Genomic DNA, 17591 nt, shown 5'->3' with positions numbered 1-17591 from the left:
TGTGGGAGTAAGGTGATCTGGAAAGTGGGAGTGGTTGAAACAAGAACCTTACAGAGCACGGGCATGTTTCTGAGAAAGTAAGTTTTATGAAACAGTGTATGTGGAAGTTAAGGATTTGGACATTTATTTTTCTTAAAATTACTCAGGCCCAAATACTTCCTGGAAAGTAATTACATACCACAAGGGTATCCATACCCCAGTTTTAAGGCCACCATTTTTAGATACAGCAGTATCCTCAAGCTAGATCAGTGACTGAGCTAAGGCTAGTTAACTAAATTAAACTTCACTCAGCATTTGTTCTCACCAGTGTTTGGCAGGCATGACTTTTCTCAAGACCTGCCACCTAGAAGGGTCAGAATGATACTCAGCCTTTCTACTTAGTACCTGTATTTCATTAGGTCTGGGGTTGTCATTAAAAAACTCCAAGTGAGCAAGGTGGGGTACTGTTGCTCTCCAGATATTTGAAGGGCATTTAGGGATAGGAACACACTTGTTGTAGAATGTAGTATTTCAGCTGCCAGAACTAGGAACATTGGGGGAAAGGTAGGAAGAGGCAGATTTTTATTCAGGATAAGAAGGAAGGTGGGTTGAAGAAGAGGAGCAACATTTTTTATCATTTGTATTGCATAAAATACATAAAGCTTCCTGGAAGATAGCATTTCAGTGAGGAAACTGAGATTCACAGAGGTTGGTGACTTGCTTAAGTTCCCACAATTTATTAGTTCATAACAGGGATTTGAACCTAGTTCAGACAGTTGACATGAAACTAATTATGTAATACTGCCTCTCTCATTGGTAAGTATCTACTGTAGAATGGGCTGTCTGCCTAACACCTTTAGTTTATTATTATTATTTTTTAATGAAATAGCCATTATTAACCTCTGAGTCCCACTCCAGTTATAAGTCTCAGTGTGACTGGTAGATGTTTCAGACGAGCACTATAAGTGACTGGGATGGAAGGCTGTATTACTTCCCTTGCAGAAAGTGAAGACTTTTATAGACTATTTAAGATAAAATATCATGAACAGCCAGGCCCCGGTGACTCATACCTGTAATCCCAGCACTTTGGGAGACTGGGGTGGGCAGATCCACAAGGTCAGGAGTTCAAGGCCAACATCTTGAAAATCCATCTCTACTAAAAATACAAAAATTAGCTGGGTGTGATGGCATGTGCCTGTATCCCAGATACTCGGGAGGCTGAGGCAGGAGAATTGCTTGAACCCAGATGGTGGAGATTGCAGTGAGCCAAGATCGTACCACTGCACTCCAGCCTGGGCGACAGAGCAAGACTCCATCTGAAAAATAACTAAGTAAATAAATAATCTCATGAACACAGACTAGCTTATATACAAAGTGAAGCAAGAACATTCAGGAGAGGAGAGGATGCCGCACACTAATTATATTGTTGAATCCTTCAGGAGAGACCACATACAAGCTGAGCAAAGCTCTGTGTTACAGATTCAGTTATAACCTCTTTTCTTCTTCATTATTGTGAGAAGAGGGTTATTATAAAAATAAGATGCCTTCTTTGAAGATGCTGTTACAGAAAATAAAAGGTTCTCCCTCCCTCCCCCAGCCTGTGTCTCACCTACTAGGCTTTAAAGTCCTAGAGGGCAACTCCTGTGTCCATCTTATTCATTATTGCACCTAGCATCATGACTGACACATGGTTGACAGTCAATAAATATTTAGCAAATGAAATAATCAATAAATGATATGCCAGTATCCTAAGATCTCATGTTTTAAACTGTGAGATAAGTTTCAGGCCCAAGAACAGGTCTCTTTTAAGTTAACGAGAAGAGATTTTCTCCGTCAGGACTTCAGACCTTTTCCCCAAGCCACTCTCCAGATCTTATAATAAAGAACCTGGCAACAGGAAAAGAGTTTATTTATAATTTGATTATTCTCAATTTGGCAGGAGTTGTTGACTTCTTTGAGGAAATGATGAAAAGTATGGCTTCTCTCAAAGGAACACACAGATAAAATTCTGTATACAGTTTCATTAGATTTGTGAACGTTTAAACGTTTAAACTATATATCTCAAGTTAAGAATGCTAAAAAGTGAACTGCGGCTTAGGGCAGAGTCACCATGCTGCCCTCATATTTGAAATAAAACTGACAAGAGAACAATGAGAGCTTGCTTTGGATATAATACCAAGGGGGAGAATATGGCGCCAGTTCCAGCTCTGCCTTGATTCTGATGAAAAGCTTTCATAAAAGACCTTTTGTTCCCTTTGGGACAGTTGCCATTAAATACTGCTCCTTAATGACAGTCCACTGTCCAGCTCTTGCTGGCATGCACCCTTCATCCCATGATTGTATAACCAGCAGGAAAAGGGAGTGGAAATAGGGTGGAATTCAGAATGGTGAAGATTATTGAGTTGGTTCTTTGGCTCCTAGCATACACTCACCCTAACTTGCAGAACCTGTTTCTTGAAATGTTTCTGCCTTTAGTGGAAGTTCTAGAAATCTGTTGCATAAGATATTTTCCCTTAAAGTCTTTCCCAAATGGATGCAAAAGAGCATAGGTTTTATATAGACATACATTTGCCCTTCGGAGTGTGCTCATTCCTGCTTTTTCAGGCTCTGCCTTCCCCTTCCCCGATCCCTGTATCAACAGTGTTCTCTCCCAGGACCAAGCCAGAGGTGCTGTAACTCTGAGCAGCTGAGGTACTAGCCATGCCTCTGGGGCTTGACAACCCTTTTTTTGGCCTCTGAAACATCCATAACATCTGGTATACCCTGGCCAGGGCAGTAATGACTGACCAGTCCCTTCAATTGTGTCCATCCCTCCATCCCTTTCCTCTTGTTCGTATTTCACTTCCTTTTTAAAAACAATTATTTATGCAGCACTTCTATATGCCCAGCCCAGTGCTAGTGCTAGATATACATCGTTAATAGATAGTAGTGCTATTCTTGTATGCTCTAGTCAGGGGTAGAGAGAAGAGTAAATCACAAACAAATAAATTATGTAATGTCATAAGGCCTATGAAAGAAATAAGAGAATCACCAGGGAGTCCTACTAAGTAGAGGCCTTCTCTGACAAGGTAGATATGTCCCTATGGCATGAGTTGAAATCTTGGACTTTTTTCCAAGTGCAAAGTGCCATTGAGAGTGCAGATGACAGTAGCTTTTCCTTGTTTTTTCTATCCTAATAGATGGCTTAAGGCTTACAGGAAATCATACATTTGATTTTTATCAGCTATTTACTTTTTTAGTTAAGTTTAAAAGAATTAGGACTCTCACCTGCTCCTTTAAATAGCTCCTCACTTAGTGTATACCAGATACTGTGCATTTTATATGAATTCTTTTATTTAATCCTCTAGTAACTCAAGAAAGTGCATTTTATCATCATTCCCCCTGTGGCCAGATAAAGAAATCAATTTAAATAAACTAAGTAACTTGCCTTTGGCCATATTGCTCAATCGTGGTATTAAGACTTAAATCCAGGTATGTCTGACATAAAGCCTGTGCCATCAACCAGCAAACTGGGCTGCCTCCCTTCTTGTGATATCTTAATTCACCTGGTTCTCTCTTTTTTTTTTTTTTTTGCAGTGGTGCCAGTGAAGAAGAGGACACATGAAGGCTTACTACCCCCAGTGGAAAATCATCCCCTCCCCTTGTGTGTATGTGACAGTGTGTATGTAACGGCTTCTGGTTCCTGTGAAAGCTGCTCAGCAACAAACGTACTTCCACCGGATGTGTCCCCAGATCCACAGCAGGCACATATCTCTCCAAGGGATGACCAGTTTTATGCTTACTGTGTGCTTCTCATCCTCTGTTTGTGGTAGGTCAAGGAAAAGAGCCCGTTTGATCCACCGGGAGCAATTAAGGGTCCTTCAAGTAATCCCTCAATGGCTGCTTTGAACTTACTCAGGAAAGCCGGCCCCCATAATATTTTACAACCAAACAGTACGCTTTGTTAGGAAGGATCTGGAGTAATCTTGAAGGAAAGTCAGAGTTTTCTCCCTGGCTATTAACAAAAACCCAATTATGTTCATATTGAAGCATGAAATAAATGAGGGCAAGGCAGGGCCAAATTGACTCATGTAGACAGTCCCTAAAAGTCCAGTTCTATGTTTGTGAAAATGTGGTGCCATGAATCAAGATGGATGACTGGAAAAGGTGTTGGAGAAAGAGTTAAAGGTTAGGAAGAGATATTTTTAGTATATGAAGTTATCTAGGACTTGAGATTCATAGTTCAGTGCTGTGGAAGCAAAACAAAATGATAAAAGAGGTGGAAAGGAAATGACCTTAGGAGGGGAAAAAGGACCAAAGAAATCTGATTAAAAGTTGAAATCAGTATTTCCGAATTCAAATTGCCTGAATTTCCAAAATAGTCACTAAAGGATCTAATAGAACCAGAATTATTTGGGTGAATTCTGCAGGTTTTCTGGGCTTATCACAATATGAAGGGCTGGAATGTATATTACCAAATGGGAATTTTCAGTGTAGGTTTTTGTTAGTCCCACCCCCATTTTAGCCTAATTTGGCTTAAATGCAGTAGGGGGAGAATTATTGCCACTCCATGTGTTCTGAATTCAGCTCATCTCCCAGCAGATGATATATACCCTCCTTTAACTCTAACCAGAACCCTTCTTCCTGTGGCACCCCCAACCCACAGACCTTCAGATCATCTCCTACACCCTGGATCTTGCTCTCCTCTTAGTAACAGAGACACACCTGAAGTTGGACTTCCTTGCTTTTCTCCACGCCCAAATCACAGTTTCTTACAACCAAGCTTTGTACTCCCAAGTAAGCAGGGATGTGCTAGGGGAATATAAAACTGCAAACTTAAAAACCTGCATCTTCTTGAAGCATCAGTTTTATTTACCAAATAGTTTGGAGTCAGGAGATGACCTTATTTTTATATAAAAGTTATATTATAGAATAAAATGTTCATACATATAGACTGTTAAGATAAAATAGGAATCTTGAAAGGTACTTCTTACTTGCAAGTGGGCTATGTGTTCACTCTTCTCTGTCTTTATGGTATTTTGGTGTTCACTTATGAGGAATACAACTGGAACTATATCCAGGCAGACTCTGGGTGCTGCTAAACCAGGACCTAGACTTCTAGTGCCTCTAAGGCAAAACCAAAGCAGCCTACACTGGGGGAAAATCCCTTTTCCCGCCTGCCTGTCTGCCTGTGACCTGTGTACCTATTACAAGCATTAGGGCCAGCTGATTTTTGTGCTTGCAGGATGGTTTTGAAATAGAAACAAGACTTGTTTACTGTAGGAGTCCTACTTATTTTTCAGTCCTGTGAATGCTGTGAAATGATTTATTCCTTTGAGGCCAGGAAGCTCCCAGGCATATATGCTTCTAGGTTAGGATTGTCATAACTCACTAAAGATGTCAGGATATTGGGGCTGAAATGTAAAAAGTAGAGTCTGAAATGTAAAAAACGTAGAGTCTGAAATGTAAAAAAAAAAAAAAAAAAAAAAAAAAATGTTTTTCTCTCAAACTTGTGGCCAAGAAATGACTAAGACAATTTTAATGCTTTACCTATCTCTGCAAAGACTGGAGAATTTGGCATACCATTAATTACAACCTCCAGTCATATTCAACAAAACTACCCTAAAAGAAGGACCAGTGGTCACTCTCAAAAAAGTTTAAATATCAGAAGATTAAAAAGATTTTAGGATTTGGAAGCATGTTGTCTTTCCCCAATAATCATTGTTTGATCTCCAAATAGTAGCCTTATATTAGCAATAGACAGATCATTGGCCGTCCATATCTGATCATATGTTATTACTTTGAATCAGTATTTGGGAAATTCAAGCCTTTATGCAGTGGATATAAATGGAAATATAAAAATATGTGCCAACCTGTCTCAGTAACTTATCATATCTCTGTAATCCTCAAGGAAAGCACTTTTGCTTTTACTTAGAAAGGGTTTGAGATTTGCTTTATAGACTCCTGCTGTCTTCAGCACCTGATAAAACTTTAAGCAGGGAAGCATTAAACACAGCACAGCAGCTTTTGCCCAGGCTCCTAAGTTCCTGCCGGCAGCATTTATCAATGTAAGAACTAGGATGCTTCCTGCAGTGGCACCACCTTCCCCCAGAGCTGGAGCATGCTGCTTGGCCTTAAGCCCCAGCATGATGAGGCTTCCCTCCTGCCAGGTTAGTAAAAGTTAGAGAGCTCAAAATTGTGTCTTGCCTGGCTGCAGGTTGCAGGGTTTGCAGAAACCCCTAAGGACATGTCACCAAGGGAGGCAGGTAATGAATGTCTCCAGAATCAATCAGATACTCAGCAATTTCTAGCTACCTTTCAAATGCTGAATTTCTGGATGCTGAGGGGGGACTTTGGTTTGATATCATTAAATCCAGGACAGTCTCAAGAAGTGCTTGGAGTCTCGGCTTTGACAGCTCAAGAAGGGAAATAACTTATATTAAGGAAGAACTATGAGCCAGGTCCTAAACGACACCCTATTTCTTAGATAATAAAACAGATGGGGAGCATTAGACTCACTTGCTTCAAGTTACACAGCTAGGAAATACTCAAGCCAGATCTTGAACCGAGCTCTCGCTAATTCTGTGGACAGGCACTTTGTACCATACACCCTGGTCCACCTAAAGACAGAAGGATAAAGAGGCTTCAGGTTTTCCCACTGCACTCTGACCATCCCAATTTATGAATCTTTTTCAAAGTGACATTTCACAGTTGTAGTTAGGGCTTAGAAATGGCATTGTGGTAGCTTTATTTCTTTCCTTTAGCAGATACTTTAAGTACACCTTGCTGACTTGAGCCCACCCCCAGGAGCTGGGAGAACCTTTCCTTTTTTGTGCCATCTTCCATAAATAAGGTGTTTCTTGACCTTCAAGGGTACAGAACTTTGCAGCAGTAGTAAAAGTAAAGAGTGTTCTGCTCTCTACTCAACTTTATTTGAAAATGTCGGCAGCTTCACGGCTATAGAAAAGGAAATCTTCATATTTTAGTAAACCTAGCTGCCAGTGTGCTCTGTGAGGATGTAGCAATTTAAAGTCCAGTGAATCTGGACTCTTCTACTGATTCCTGTTTGTGTGTGGTGGGGGGTTGGTGGTGGTGTGTGTACCTATATATAAATGACTAAATGACAAGTGTGATATGTGTGTATATGTATATACATACATATATATCCACACACACCACATACAGAATACTTGAGAACTAAGGAAAACTCAAAGCAGCCCCTTCATTATCTTGCATACTACTTCAGAGGTTTCTGTCAGCCCTGATTACAAGTGCCGCCATATAGTTGGAGCTTAGGTACTTGCTTACAAGAAGAGCAATTCTCTAGCAAAGTTATTAGCTTCTAAAGCACTGAGTCAAAGTGACAGCCCTGAAGGAAATTGCACTCCAGCCCTCCTCCAAGATGTTTAATAACACAGGAAATTTGGATGCCCAGCCATTTTGGTGACCTGAGAGTCTAACTACTCAAGTTAGACCTGAGGACACAAATGCAGAATTCATGATCTTGTAGTAGTGGCAGGGTCTAGGAAGTCCTCTCTCCCCAAGTAGAAAATATTATCTTGCCATTCCTGAAATTCCACACTCATATAATGGCCGTTCAATACATGCTTCTCAATATGAAAATGAATTGCATGTTTACTGTGTGCTGATAACATCAGATTTTTATGTTTAAAAAAATCTCATTATGGATTGAGTCCAGCCTAGCCCTAAGAGAAGAAGAAGGCCCATAGGGGAGACTTCAGATCTCATTATTATTGCCTTTATCCAGCAGTGCTTATGAAGCCCCCTAACCCTGTCCCATTCCAGAAACCGTAAGACTCAGGCAGTTCTTGCTTCTGGAGGCCTGCCTGGTAAGATAGTATCATTTGGAACTGAGAACATACCAGAAACAACAGAACAAGGCCAAGAGCAGAAAAATGAAAATAACTGAAGATACCTGTGGGTACATTGGTGCAGAAAAAGCCACAGAGCCCATACTGGGCTTGATATGACTTTGAGGGGACAGCAGATTAATACTTAATGAGAGTTAAATCTGACCAGTCTTTCTACAGTGACAGGCCACACTGCATGAATGGGGAGAACCAATGAATTCATTGTCCTCTGCCTATTTTCCTGTGCACAGTCATATTCCCTCCTTAGTCATCTTCCCCTTCCACCCTTTACATTAAACAAGGGAACACTGAATCTTTCAAGGGAATTACACATTTGAGTTAATGTTTCAGTATATCATTTTCATACTGTAAATTATTTTGTAAGAGAGATTTACTGCTATCCTAGGATGTTCGGACTCGGCGCCCCTGTGCATTTGGAAATCAATAAACTATTACTGGAAATGCCATTTGTTTCTCTGAGTTGTGCACAAAGGACCATGCAAGGTGTAAATATTCATGACGATCTGCATACTTAACTGTGGTAATGCTAAAGATGCTGGTGTTTTGGTTACTAGATGTGGGAGTCTAATTTACTTCTGACTTTTCCAGAGTGCCTTAGGAGATCTCTGGGAAGTGGCAAAAGAACAGACTGAAGATCATTATTATTTAGTGATATGTTTTCTCCTCAAAATGATCGAGACCAAGATTAAATTTTATGAGCAACTTAGATTGTAACCTAAAAAATACTTGGTGCTGAATTATTTTTTCAAATAACATTAAAGCTTTAGAATTTGGATGAACTACAAGGAAAGTCAAATTGTAATTTTTGACATATTTTCTAGAAAAAAAAATATGTCATTATAGAGCAAATTACAGTTAGGCCAGCAAAATCTTTGTTTTGTGAAACTTTAGAAGTACATATTTGCATTAATTGATGAAGAAATAGAATTGAGTTGTAAATGAAGCAATTCCAATCTGGTTTGTAGTCCATTGAAATCAAAAGTCATATACTCAGAGGCCTTCAGGAGCCAAATGTGAAGACTCAAGATGGTAGATATTGTGTGAATTAGAAAATACCAAGCCCTGCCTAAATGCATTAAAATTTAATGTTTAAAAATCCTAAAACCCACCAGCAAGTATGTCTGGAGGGGCAGTTTGTGGACTCTCCTCTAAATTTTCTTTTAACAAATATATCTTCCTCAGACCCTTTAGATAACAAATATATCACCCATCAGACTGTGTGAGAACCTTGAGAAAATTGTCCATGTAGGGATATAAGTCGCCCAAGGTCACCCAACAAGCCAGGCTGGTAAAGCCCAGGACAGCAGACTCTCTGTCTCCAGGAGCAATCATTAGGCCCTACTTCCCCTTCCACAGCTGTGGAGGACACTACTGCCTGGTTGGGTGGCACTGCCTGCCACTGTAGCACTTAAGAGTCCTCAGTGTTTTAACAAACCACAATGTGTTTGGAGGTTTTCTTCCCTGCTTCCTGGTGCCAGTATCTCAATACCACATCCATTGCCCCAGCCTTTTCTTGTTTTATCTTTCCCTCTGAAAGCTACAACTCTCTTATTTTGTTTTATTACTTTTTGTTTGGTCCAACTTATACATGGCCCCATTGCCTTTATACTCACAAAAAGGTAGAATTGAAGCTTGTCTGGAATATCTCCTGGCCTTCACAAGGCACCAGAGTTAGAGACACCCAACAGAAAGTCGTAATAAGAGATGATGTCACAGAAATAAAAAAAGCAAAAGACTGCTCGAAATCAATAACGGGCTGCACTAAGTGTCTGTATTTGTTAAATATTGTAATCTCAAGGTTAAATCATTCATTTTTGTTCATAAGAGCTGTCACTTAGCTCTTTCTCTGGACCAGGCACTCTCCTAGTTGTTTTTCACATTATCATGATTGTAACAGCACCAATACTATTATTCCCCACTTTATTGCTCAGGCATCAAATTTAGAGAATTAAGTACTGTGACCTTGGTTACACCCTAATAAGTGGGAAACCAGGACTTAAACCCAGGTCTAGCACACTTCACAGCCTCTTTCCTTAATCTCTTCTCTCCTAGCTGCACTGATTCCACCTTGTATTGGTGAATAACAACACTGATCCCCCTACACCTACTCCCACACATGTACAGTATGGCCATGGGACAATGGAGTTTGCCCTTTGCAAACAAGGTCTTGCTTTGTATAGCCTGGAAAATGTAATGTAAAAGTGAGGGAAGGAAGTCTAAGGATAGCAGTGAAATTTTCTTATGGCCTGAAACTGCACTTTCGGAAGACAGGACTGTTAGACTTGCTTTATCTTCTTTATTCCGAGGCCATAAATAAGGAAATCAACAAGAGAGGCAAAACCATGTCTTCTTTTGCTACAGCCTTAGAATCCTGAAAGTCAGCCAGCTCTGACACTGAGTCTGTGATTTAATTAAACATCTCGAAGGCTCTCCAACAGCTTGACATCAGGCCAGCTTCATATTCTTGGAAAGGGAAACAGCAAAAGGAGCTTATCTGTTTTAAAGTTCACTTATTGAGTTCAGCTGTCATGGCCACAGCATACCATTTGCCTTATAATGTTTCAGGATTCATAGCAACTCATTTACCTAGGGCTTAGCCACCTGATAGCTTCACCTGTCCCTATTTCCTGAACACAAAAATCTAAACTGGTGGTTTGACAATGAGTAATTGAGACAGAACTAGAAAAATCTAGAGCCTCTGCTCAACCCATCAAAAATGAGAATTAAGAAGTAAGCAAACAAGGCTTCCAACCAGTTGAAATAAATATCACAGAGCAAATGCGTAAGACAAAGACTCTACATCTACTCATGAAGCACCTACTCAGAACCTATTTGCTCTTACTTCACACATACTTCTTTTTTGTTTTGTTTTGTTTTGTTTTGAGACGGAGTCTTGCTCTGTCGCCCAGGCTGCTGTGCAGTGGCATGATGATGGCTCACGGCATCCTCCACCACCCAGGTTCAAGCAATTCCCCTGCCTCAGCCTCCTGAGTAGCTGGGACTACAGGCACGCACCACCACACCCAGCCAATTTTTTTTTTTTTTTTTTTTTTTTTTTTTGTATTTTAGTAGAGATGGGGTTTCACCACGTTGGTCAGGATGGTCTCTATCTGACCTTGTGATCTGCCCGCCTCTGCCTCCCAAAGTGCTGGGATTACAGGTGTGAGCCGCTGCGCCTGGCCACTTCACACATATTTCCAAATACAAAGGAGAGAAACAGACTTCTAGAGGAAACAAGAAGGAAAAAGAAGGACAGCAATAGAGAAAACAGAAATTTTGAGTAGACTGAAAAGCTCCAAAAGCCCAGATATAGGGGTTATTTAGTGCCAACAACAGCCTATACACATCTCAATCTTTAAGAGCCTCGCTGTATCATAGGACAATATATTTATATTCAAAATGATGATCCTGTGCACCATACATAAAATAACTATGCTCAGAAGGCAAAAATTTGTCTATCAAACATTTTAGAAATATTTACCTCCTAGTGGTTAAAAAAAAAACTTTTAGGAATTGAGTAAACCATTGACCAGCCAGAATATTTAGCTAAATCAAACAATATATATCCCCCTAGCTGATGTTTTATTAGCCTCTGGTGTTTAGATTTTTTTTTTCACAGTTTTGTAAGTGACTTTCATGCTACAGTGCTTTGCATATAATGGCATGAACAATGGAAGTGCCAAGTTTCCAATGTGATGAATAAAACTAATAACTAGAATACAGGTCAAATTCTGTTACAACAAATATTGCTACCGTAAAAGTCACTTAAGCATCCCTGTTATTTCTAAGCCCCTGTCGATTGTCCATTTATTTTAGGCAATAGTCATTCAACAAAATTGGAGCATAATAAAAAGAAAGTGGACCTTCAGCACAAGTTGGGTGTAACACAATTTAACCTCTAATAACAGATTCTCACTTGTATTTCTCCAGCTCTTTGCTATAAGAATAGTAAACGTTATGTAGATATAATACCAGTGTGAAAGCTTGTGGTTGGTTGTTTCTAAGAGAAGAAAGAATTTAAAAGCAAAGGACACATGAAGTCATGTGGCAATTCCTCACTAGGGAATTTGGCCTCCAGGGCCACTTTTGACCTTAATCCATGTTGGAGCCGTCAACCAAAGAGTTGCTTACATATAATAATGGTATAATGCATATACTAAGCCTTGGAATGAAGACATGATTCATTTCTCATGCATCATTGAGCACTCTGGAGTAACCTGGCCCTGATCTGATGACGCTAAAATTAAAAAACCCAGACGCATGTGACTAGAACTATCTTTTCTCCCATCATGCAGTGCTTTCAACACTGCATGATTGTAAAAATATGTGCCGTGTTGATTATAAAGAGAGATGGTCTAAGTTAATGAGCTGCATCCCATTTGGTATCCAGGCAAGGATTTTTCCATACCTATCCTTCTGCTGGTGGTAATGATGAGTTTTGTCACTTGCTATAACATTCTCTATCTATCCATCTTCTTTTCTTTTATGTAAATATTTTTATGACTTCATTGCAACCAGAATTTTGTAATACTCTTAACAACAGTTAAATCATGATTCACTTCTGAACAGTACAATCAGCAGTAAGAAGAGGAGGAGGGAGGGAGAGGAAATTGTCCACCTTTTCTCAATGATAATACCTGGCTCAGACCCCAAATTCACATCATACTTGAAGTTAATAAATTCTGGGCACTGCTCAGCTTGAGGAGGCAGGCATTGCTTCTTCATATTTCAGGGTGAGACAAGTGGTCTGTTGAAATCTTGCCACTACAGGATACATTCACCTCTGCTTGCTTTCCTTCCTAAGCCAAAGTGTAGTTAAACATTTATGTGTCCCAAGCCAGGAGATCAAATTAAGAAGAGGTTAGCTACTTTGCCTGGCTCTTAAGAACATTGAGTCCAAGTATGGTTTTCTGGCTCAAGGGTGGCCATTTGCTGCCTCGCTGTTTTTCTTAGGACATCTGGAGATCAGAAGTGTTCATTGGAAGTAAATTTTCTGTATTTGGTTTCTCTCCACATATGATGAGAGCTTTTAGACCCAGTTGGATGGCTATATCCTAGCATGAAATTCAACTTCTAAGTAGGAAGAACAATGATAGAGGAACAAGACTGCTCTTTGACTTGGTGGCAGTAGTGGCAATAGGGAGTGTCAATAGGGTAGTTTCAGGTGGGAGGATGATAAACCACTGATAACAATAAAAATGGGTATTTCTCAACACTCGAGCCAATTTCCTATTTGATAACAGGTAGGTTCTGATCTATTTTCCTAAAATTAATATTTTCCCTGGAAGATTCTGACCTGTCTGATCAAATAAAGGGATTCCTTCTGAGAGTATACCTAGCCCACTTGTGGCCAGACTATACTTGCCTGTTATGTATTCAAAACAAGCTTGCCTGTTAATCTCTTTCTCTTACCTCTATTCTGAGGATAACACGTGGAAGAAGAACTAGGGCACCTGGGGATCCGCTGTTGCATATGTTTAAGTGGTATAAGGAAGTCAGGATTCCTAGAATTGTCTGGGACAAAGAGAAAATCCATCTGGAATGTGTATGCCCCTCTGAATAGCTAAGTCATGGGCTTGTTTGCTTTCAGTCACGGCCTTCAGAAAAAGACAATTTCACAATGACTTACTTTCTAATCACTGAAACAGCTTCATGAGGACATGCAAAACTGCTGTCTATCTTCAGGCCTGGCCCACTGTCAAATGTCAAACTTGCAGAGCAAATAAGAGACCTGGCCTAGTTCACAAGGCAGTCAGAAGTGATCCAGAGTTCAGGCTCCCCTTCCCTTTTATCCCTCCACCCTGCCTCCACTCCTCCGCCTCCTATTCTTCCGGCCTTTCCATCTGGAAACCATGAGTCTCATGGATTCCAGGCACAAATTCTCAGATTTCAGATGTTTGGGAAATTTCTCAGCTTGGGTCATTCTTCAAGAGTAAGAGATTCAATTTGGGAGAAAAAAACAGCTGAGACCCTTCCACAGAAGAGAAAATAAATAAGGTGTGGTGTATATCCATCCTCTTTCCCACTCAGTTCCAAAACCACACACAATGTGTAACTTCAAACAGAGTATTTAGATCCCCCCTGGGAAGGAACAGAATGGAAAAACAATCTCCACTCATAAAAACACTTTTCTCCCTTCTATGATATAAACACAACTGGCATCAGATAATACGATGTAATTGATTTTGTGTGTGTAATTGGGGAAGGGAAGAGTCTCTAGAGGGTAGACCTAAGAGTAATGGAATGAAAAGTAAAATTTAAATTGTTGGGAGGAAACTGTTAACATTATGAACCACTTGACCCTAGTGTTGCATCTTCACAAAAAAGAGCAATGTGCCGTCTTCCGTCTTTGGAAAATGGAACAAGCTTGTACTTGATACGAGGTTTCGGAAGCAGACAGGCTTAGTTTTAGTACTGGCTTTGTCCTTTACTAACTCTGAATGATTAAATGAGCAGACGGCCTACAGGGCTCAGTACAGTGCCTGACACATAGTAAGCACTTAAAAATGGTAGCTTATGACTATTGTGCTGGACTCCTGTTAGGAATTCAGTAGGTGGAGACACCCTCATGTTGCCCTCACTGAGCTGCTCTGACCCCTCGATGCTCCCTATAGCTGTTTCATAGCCCTCTGTACCACATCCCCATGTTGCAATGTTTCATATCAACGGTAAGTACCTCAAAGTACTGTATGTGTTTACTTGTTCATATGGTTGATGTCTGGAACTCTTTGAAGGTTGTATTATTTGCTTGCTGCTATATTACTAATGATGACAAAGTTGCCTGGCAGAGTAGATGTTCAAAAAATATTTATGGACTTAAACTGAAGGACATCGTGATAGTGTCCATATCCAGAGGTACTACAGATATTATATCTTGATGCAGAAAACTGAAAGATGCCGTTAGCTACATCTACCCTAGAATGAATGTCCAGAGCAAGTGACACCACCAAAAGGCACCTTCTTTTCCCATGAGAAGAAGGAAGAGAATTGAAAAGCCTCACTCCCATCCCTGCTCTGCCACTAACAAGTTGTACAGCATTTGGCCAATCATGTTTTCTCTCCATGCTCCTAAAATGAGAGGTAGGGTCAGAGAATCAGAGAAAATCTCCGTTCTCTTCCACCTCTAACACTGTAAGATCTTAGCAAAGTAAAAAGGAACAATAGTAATGGGAAAATTGTTTCTCTAAGAGTCCCAAGTCATCTTTTTGCTCTCCATGTATGTTAGCACACGTGTGTGTCTGTGGGTGTGTATGCATGTGTGTGGAGGCTATACCAGGAAAACTGGATCCATATGTAGACTTTGTGGAGAGCAGCGCTGCTCCCAGTGTGCACAAGCCATGCGATACGGTTTGCCTCTGTGTCTGCACCCAAATCTCATTTTGAAATGTAATCCCAATGCTGGAGGCAAGGCCTGCTGGGAGGTGGTTGGATCATGGGGGAGGTTTCTCATGGCTTAACAACATGCATCCTTTGCTGTTGTTATGATAGTGAGTTCTTGTGAGATCTGATTGTTTAAAAGCATGTGGCACCTCTCCCCGACCTTCCTCCTGCTCTGGCCATATGAAGTGCTCACTCCCCCTTTGCCTTCCACCATGATTGTAAGTTACCTGAAGCCTCCCCGGAACCAGAGCAGATGCCAGCATCATGCTTCTATGCAGCCTGCAGAACTGTGAGCCAATTAAACCTCTTTTCTTTATAAATCACGCAGCCTCAGGTGTTTATACCAGCCAGAGAAAAGACTGATATGCCATGAAAAAAATGTACCACAGTCAAGTAAACTGGGAAACAAAACAGTGGGCCAAAGTTAAATAGGTTTCTTCCCCATAGAATTTCTGGGGGCTTTTAATACACTCACGTGCATCGTAGAGCTTCCATGCAACAACTATCTGGTTTTCTGGCAGTTCTGTGTAACAATTTTAGGAAACACTGATTTAGAGATGAGTTTAACTCTTCCTGAGTTAACTATTGAGAGAACCGAGGCCCAAAAGAGATTAAAGGATTTGCTTAAGATCACCTGGCTATTGGTAAACCTGACTTCTTACCCACATTTGGCCGCTGCATCCCAGAAGAGAATGTCTGTTTCTTGACTCAAGAGTCTACATTAGAACATTCTAGGAGACACCTCAAGGTTTCTCCCTTGACTCTAAAGGGAAGCGTTTGATAGGCTGCAGTTCTCTGTCTCAGGACTTGCACAGACATTAATGTTCAGCACCACGCAAGCTTCTCTGTCAGTGTGGCGCCATCCGTAACGTGGGGTGCAGCTCTGACAAGCTGTGGTTCTCTCTCTCTCTCATTCTTCTTTCCTCCTTCCCTCCTGGTTCTCTTTTCCAGGTTACATTGCAGGCTCACTACTGTCATAGTCTTGGAGTGATGGTAAAGAATAAAGACAGCACTGACCTGCTTGATCAAGATCTCTACCACATGGCTACACTGAGCACCAGGATATTCAGGCGCTCAGTAAGCCTTGTGCATGGGAAGCCTCTTGACCCAAATGAATGGTGACTGGGAAACTGAGGTGGAAGGCCACTAAAGATGGCAATTTGTCTCTGGCCTCTAATAGAGTTCACCATGAACCATTCTCAAATGCCTTCCCTGGCATGTTAGCCTGAGGCCTCAAAGGAACTGTCAGGTGCCTTGTGGAGGTATTAGTGTGTGACAGGCAGCAATATGGGAGTGGGAGGTGTAACAGGCATGTGTGTGTGCAACACCACAGGGAAATATGGGCATATCAGGAAGAATAATGACTTGGCACCCCTCCAAACTGCTATTTTTTAGATATTAGGTCAACATTTATTTAGAGAGGATGGAGGCAGGTGTGGGGTAGGGAGCTGGAGTCTGTGCCCCCACCTGCTTACCACCCTCACAGAAACAAAAGCCCGGGCCCTCTTTTTAGAAGACCATTTAGGGAACATCTGTTGTTATTCCAGCCTAACGTTTTTGGGGTCTCACCCCACCCCCACTTCCAAATGGCTTTCAGATTTTTTCTTCCAATCCCATACAGTTACACCCCTGAAAGGAGTTCTTGGAATTCAGTTTTGTCCATCTCTTTATTTAGGTTTTTGTGGCACCACAACCCCCTCCCCCAACAAACTGGTCACATGGGGGCTGTGTGTGTGTGTGATCAGGCTGGTGATTTAGTGAGGAGCCTACTCCTCATCTAGAAAGTATGCATGACACCAAGATCACAGCACTCCCCATGTGGTCGCCGGCTGTCTCGTAGAGTTCATGACCTTCCAAGTAAGAAGAGACACAAGAGTGGTATTTTCTTAGGAGATTATTAGACCCACCAGAATGTAACAAGAGCATCTAGCGATGGTAAAGGATAAATATCCCCGTGTACTGGGACAGCTTTCTTTCCTTCATCTCCTCCTCATCCCTTTCCTCAGCTTCCTCCTAGTGTTGGCCCTAGTGCTGCATCTTCACAAAAAGAACGATACTCCTTCTCTCCCAGGAATAAAGGAGCTTCATCCAGAAAACTCATGGACAACAAACATGCCTGGAAAAAGCTATTGCCTGATTGGCTCCCAATTCTCACTGTGATGTTTCACACCTATCAAGTGACTTTGTTTTTAGGAATGCACAACCCAAGAATGGCCTTGAATTGGATCAGCCCACCATCTCACTTCACAATACTCAGCCTGACATGACAGAACAGCAAGACAGCCAGTTAATATAACTGGAAAAAAAAAAATCAGTTCAACTAGTTGTCTGGCAGAAGTTAGGTATTACTGTTGATTGAAT

At 41.0% G+C, this 17591-nt stretch overlaps 1 protein-coding gene across 1 annotated transcript in view; it reads left to right on the top strand.

The window, feature by feature from the left end:
* Positions 1 to 8296, top strand: part of TRIM44 (tripartite motif containing 44) — a 143547-nt gene extending 135251 nt beyond the window's left edge. Inside the window, exon 5 of the mRNA XM_012452354.2 lies at positions 3556 to 8296. Coding sequence (XP_012307777.1) covers positions 3556 to 3583 — 28 coding nt within the window. The 3' untranslated portion in view covers positions 3584 to 8296. The remainder of the gene's footprint in view (positions 1 to 3555) is intronic.
* The last annotated feature ends 9295 nt before the right edge of the window (positions 8297 to 17591 follow it).

This window comes from Aotus nancymaae, unplaced genomic scaffold, assembly GCF_030222135.1.
Source record: "Aotus nancymaae isolate 86718 unplaced genomic scaffold, 86718_ANA_hifiasm-v0.15.2.pri h1tg000059l, whole genome shotgun sequence".
NCBI classification, from domain to species: Eukaryota; Metazoa; Chordata; class Mammalia; order Primates; family Aotidae; genus Aotus; species Aotus nancymaae.
Note: the sequence above shows the minus strand (reverse complement) of the source record. Positions and strands in the feature narration are given on the sequence as shown.